Source organism: Oratosquilla oratoria, chromosome 44 (assembly GCF_046742065.1).
Source record: "Oratosquilla oratoria isolate Oo_2021 chromosome 44, ASM4674206v1, whole genome shotgun sequence".
Classification (NCBI taxonomy): domain Eukaryota; kingdom Metazoa; phylum Arthropoda; class Malacostraca; order Stomatopoda; family Squillidae; genus Oratosquilla; species Oratosquilla oratoria.
The window spans coordinates 9736257-9741099 of NC_134820.1; the positions used below are offsets into that span (position 1 = coordinate 9736257).

The 4843-nt window shown below is 40.9% G+C and overlaps 1 protein-coding gene across 1 annotated transcript; it reads right to left on the bottom strand.

Moving 5' to 3' along the window:
* Window positions 1-1110: 1110 nt before the first annotated feature.
* LOC143022273 (uncharacterized) lies at window positions 1111-3887 on the bottom strand. Its single transcript, XM_076180415.1, has 3 exons — window positions 3590-3887; window positions 2823-3081; window positions 1111-1296 (listed from the first exon to the last, which is right to left on the bottom strand). The coding sequence occupies exons 1-3, from the start codon at window positions 3634-3636 to the stop codon at window positions 1111-1113; spliced, it is 492 nt and encodes a 163-aa protein (XP_076036530.1). The 5' UTR covers window positions 3637-3887.
* Between the last annotated feature and the right edge of the window lie 956 nt (window positions 3888-4843).

Here is a 4843-nt window from a genome sequence, read left to right on the forward strand (position 1 = left end):
CCACCCCGCTACCGTGGATGAGTCCGTCCTGATCTCGATCTCACGCAGCCCCCATTTCAGCGCCAAATTGATTCCTTTTAATACCGCGTCCAACTCTGACACGTTAATATGGTGTTAGTCGTCCTTCTTCCGCTGCCACGCTCCATCTTCGACTACCATGTCCCCTATCTCCAAGACGGCGCCGGTCGCTAAACTACTCGCGTCGCACCACACTACGCCATGGCTCTGCTGGGGCGCGTTCCACTGTCCTCTCACAGGATCATCGTGCATCGTCCTCTGGACAACGTCGCGTATCATGGTTAGTGTGTCCTCATCAACCTTCTCTCCCCAGTCTCTCGATCCCACCCTTCTCTTAATGTAACTGCATGCCGTACGGAGCCAACCGGCGATCGGGTAGTGGCCCACTAATTTGCCGCAAAGGGAGAAAAGTTCTCGCTTACACATTTCGTCCGTCACCTTCGGGATCTCGTACCCTCGCCTGAACATCAGCGTTCCTGCCGCGTTCCTTTCCAGTAGCAGTCACAACACTGCTCCTCCCTCCAACGGCTCCGGTTCCTTAGCTATCAATCCGTACTGAGCCAAATGTTCCACCACGCTCGACGTTGATACTATGCTATCATCCACCAGTATGTCGTCGAGGTACGAGTCAGTGCCCTTCTTCATCGCTTCAGTCCTCTCCAGTACCGTCTTCAGGATTCTCGTCATGATCATCGGGGCCGAGCTGAGCCCAAAACCCAGTCTGGTCAGGCAGTAAATTCTCCCTTTGTATTTTACTAGCTGGTACTTCCATAGCTTCTTCGTCACGTGAATTTGCAGGTAAGCCGCCCGCAAGTCTACAACGGTGGACGCCCACCTTCTTCGGCGCCACCTGCGTAGGGTCTCGCTACACACATCTACAAAATCGTCGCCAGTATGACACTTCACAAACTGGTTCAGCTCTCGGAAATCCAGCACCGGTTGTACCTTGCTCATGGTTGGCTGTACCACTGCCATCAAGGGCAGGATTCCGCCCTCCACTGGTTCCTCCCAGGGACTCAAGATTCCCTCCTCGATCCATCGCTCCACTCCGAGGTCAAAGTCCTCCCTCACCCCCTCTCTGAGGGTCCGCGTCTAGCAGTCGACTTTGTTCTTCAAGACGGGCGAGCTTTCCTTCGGATACCACTCTACTTCCCACTTCCGGCCATCAAATTCCGCCAGGAAGTCCTCGTCCTCAATCGTGCACGGCGTCGCCTTCTCGCCAGGGTCGAGCTTCAGGGCAGCACCGCCCTCCGCGGCTCCCATTGCCACTCCTATGTCCTCACCCGGTCGCACTCACGTCAAAGATGAGACAAACCCGTGTGCGTTTCTCGCTGTGTAGGTGAACAGTTGCCAGATGTCGCTAGCCATTTATAGAATCGTCCTGTTTTCAAAAAAGGATGTTTTTGTTGGATAATCATTTCACCTTGTGTTAAATTAATAATTAACAATTAGACTCTATAGGTAACGTTTATTCTAGTTCTAGTTAGGTATATAATTTCAAATATGATAATGATGCCATAAGATAGCGTTGTGCAGGAATTTGCAAACAGAAGTACGTGTATCTGCAAATATAAGTCACGTGCTGGGAGGTTGGTACGATGCATTGCATGTAGCTAGATAATGTAGGCCCTTGTGGACACTTAGTTGTAAGCCGAGGTATTTAATATATACTATAATAAGGAGCAATGTGCCTCTGTGTATACTTCTTTCTGTGTGTGGTTATGTACGTAATGTCTGTCAATTAAGATACGCCGGAAAAACGATCTTCTAGAAAAAGTGAAGATGAAAATAGTGTGATTCAAAACTTAAACATTAAAAAAGACTAGGTAATAAAATCTTATATGTCATTTGACAGTGACTTGGATGCGCTTTTGGTTTAAAATATAACAATTGAAAATGTTATATCAAAAGTAATCGCCTAAGCAACGAAATAATAAATTTATTTCGAAAAAATGTGCATTTTAATTTATTAATAAATAGTTAAAGGAGATCGAAATCGAATAACAAGAGAAATCAGAATCCCGTGATTTTCAGGGGCGTTTACACTAATATTTCATAATCTTCCTAAATAATAAATAAAAATGTAACTGTATTCTAAAATAAAGGCAATTACCTAGAGAACATTTATTTGAATTCCTCATGCTAAATTGTTTTCGTTGATTATTAGTTAGTATATATTTGTGATTGATTTGAAATAAGTTAGGTATAGGAAATGAAACAGTAATATGGAAACATCAATGTATTTTAGCATTTGGTAGATTTTTTAATATGTTTAAGGCTAAATTCCTTTTCCTTATCTTGCCTTTCAGTAAGGCAGCTTTGCCTCTTGGTTGGCCAAACTGACGCCTAGCAATGGTCGTTGGCTGACAAGGAATTTTTCTCTTTGCCGCCCCCGATGCCTTAAAAATAGTGCAGCCTGCAGTCCGAAGGAAAGTATTAACCTGCGCAGGATTTCTGCAGGATTTCAGCCTCTGTTCAAATACCGCAAAGGAGCTGAGCATGCAGGTGCTTTTAGTTCTTTTTAATTCTCTATTGATCATGCTTGTGAACTCATCAATGCTGGTGTCAATTGATTGATTTTCATTTGTTGTCTGTGCGGAGGTCTCGATAACGACAGCTACATCTCCTTGCTCATCGTCACGTGCAGCTGGTTCTTTATTAACATGAGATACTGCATTAACAGGTGTATCAGCAAATAAGCCATCGAAAAAATTCGATGTCGGCATCGGTTTGTCGCCGTATATCACCTTATACAAGACTTCTTTTTCAGCAACAGTGCAGGCGTATAGTTGATGTTTGCAAACGCTTCCTGTGTTTCCACAGAGGCAGCTGCACATGCCGATTGAGAGGTCCACATTGTAACAAATGCCCTCTTGTGAAGCTGACTTAACAGTATAAACTGTTCCTCCAGCATGAGTGACAGCGCACATTGGAATGGTGCTGGTGGAAGGTTTGCAAGAACTGTCCTTTTTGAGGAGGACATCTGACAACCGTAGACGAAGGTGATTGTTGTAAACGTCAGCCATTACCAACAGCAGCTGGGCACCGTTGTGTGCCTTGTTCCTGTACACAATTAGGAAATAATAATTACAATTATGAATTTTTGTTAATTAAAAGAATTCCTATTATTAAAAATTTACATTAAAATTACGCTCAAATCTAAGGCTAAAGTAAGTGGGTTGCATACATCAAACATCTAAAATCAAGTATTTAAAGTTGCTGCAATCCAAAATCAGGAGTAAAATTTAATAGGTATAAAACGCCAAGGTTGCAATATTTTCAGGAATTAATATTTGTTTTTACATTGAAAGTACTATTCTGCAACTTTTTAATTAACTTTTTTATTAATCATCACCATCACACTTTGTTTGCATTGATTTGATAGGTGTTAGTTGATTATGTTTTTTTTCTGTCTATTAGCTCAAAATAAATGTATTATTAATAAATTTCAATATTAATAAATTAAAATTGCGGTAAACTGAGGTAGATGATGACTAGGCTACCATCTCGCTATTTAGCAATTTCCTTCCATAAAAAGCAACTGCTATAAAATGTCTTGGCATTACAATACCTGTTGAGCACGATGTCCTTAATCACCATCATCATGCTTTCACACATATTGTTGGTGTTGTGACCCCGTAGTAGAAAGCCACATCTCCATGGTAGGCTCCACTCTTCCCTGCGTTCTACTGCTGATCTAAAGTACCTGAAACAAGTACAATTCTTAAGATACTACAACTTAATAGTTAATTTATGTTATTATATCACATATTATTGTGTAACCATATTAAATATTTTGTATGTGCATTATAATTTACATGAGTTTGTAAGTAGTTACTAACTCGGTACATTTGACGTTATTTTGCGAGAGTTCCGAGTTTAGGAACTCTAACCATATTTCTTCGAAAGAACATATGGACTCTGCGTACACCAGCTTCTTGAGAACAGAAATCAGGGGTTTTCGATGTTCGTTGGCGACTTTATTTATGGAATTCCATAACCAGCGCCATGCGGCCTGCAGGACATGGAACACGCAGAGGAACAACTTGCTCTGAGGCCACACCTCGTGCAATGCTCCTCGCTCAGCGTCACTGTCATCAGTGATGAAGCACTTATGGAATTCCATAAATAAAGTCGCCAACGAACATCGAAAACCCCTGATTTCTGTTCTCAAGAAGCTGGTGTACGCAGAGTCCATATGTTCTTTCGAAGAAATATGGTTAGAGTTCCTAAACTCGGAACTCTCGCAAAATAACGTCAAATGTACCGAGTTAGTAACTACTTACAAACTCATGTAAATTATAATGCACATACAAAATATTTAATATGGTTACACAATAATATGTGATATAATAACATAAATTAACTATTAAGTTGTAGTATCTTAAGAATTGTACTTGTTTCAGGTACTTTAGATCAGCAGTAGAACGCAGGGAAGAGTGGAGCCTACCATGGAGATGTGGCTTTCTACTACGGGGTCACAACACCAACAATATGTGTGAAAGCATGATGATGGTGATTAAGGACATCGTGCTCAACAGGTATTGTAATGCCAAGACATTTTATAGCAGTTGCTTTTTATGGAAGGAAATTGCTAAATAGCGAGATGGTAGCCTAGTCATCATCTACCTCAGTTTACCGCAATTTTAATTTATTAATATTGAAATTTATTAATAATACATTTATTTTGAGCTAATAGACAGAAAAAAAAACATAATCAACTAACACCTATCAAATCAATGCAAACAAAGTGTGATGGTGATGATTAATAAAAAAGTTAATTAAAAAGTTGCAGAATAGTACTTTCAATGTAAAAACACATTAA

Excerpts from the sequence above, each read along its gene's own strand:
- LOC143022273 (XM_076180415.1), bottom strand. The coding sequence starts at position 3,636 with ATGTGTGAAAGCATGATGATGGTGATTAAGGACATCGTGCTCAACAG. Across the intron at positions 3,082-3,589 it reads AAGGACATCGTGCTCAACAG|GAACAAGGCACACAACGGTG; the intron begins GTATTGTAATGC and ends AATTGTGTACAG. Across the intron at positions 1,297-2,822 it reads TCTGTGGAAACACAGGAAGC|GACATAGGAGTGGCAATGGG; the intron begins GTTTGCAAACAT and ends CGACCGGGTGAG.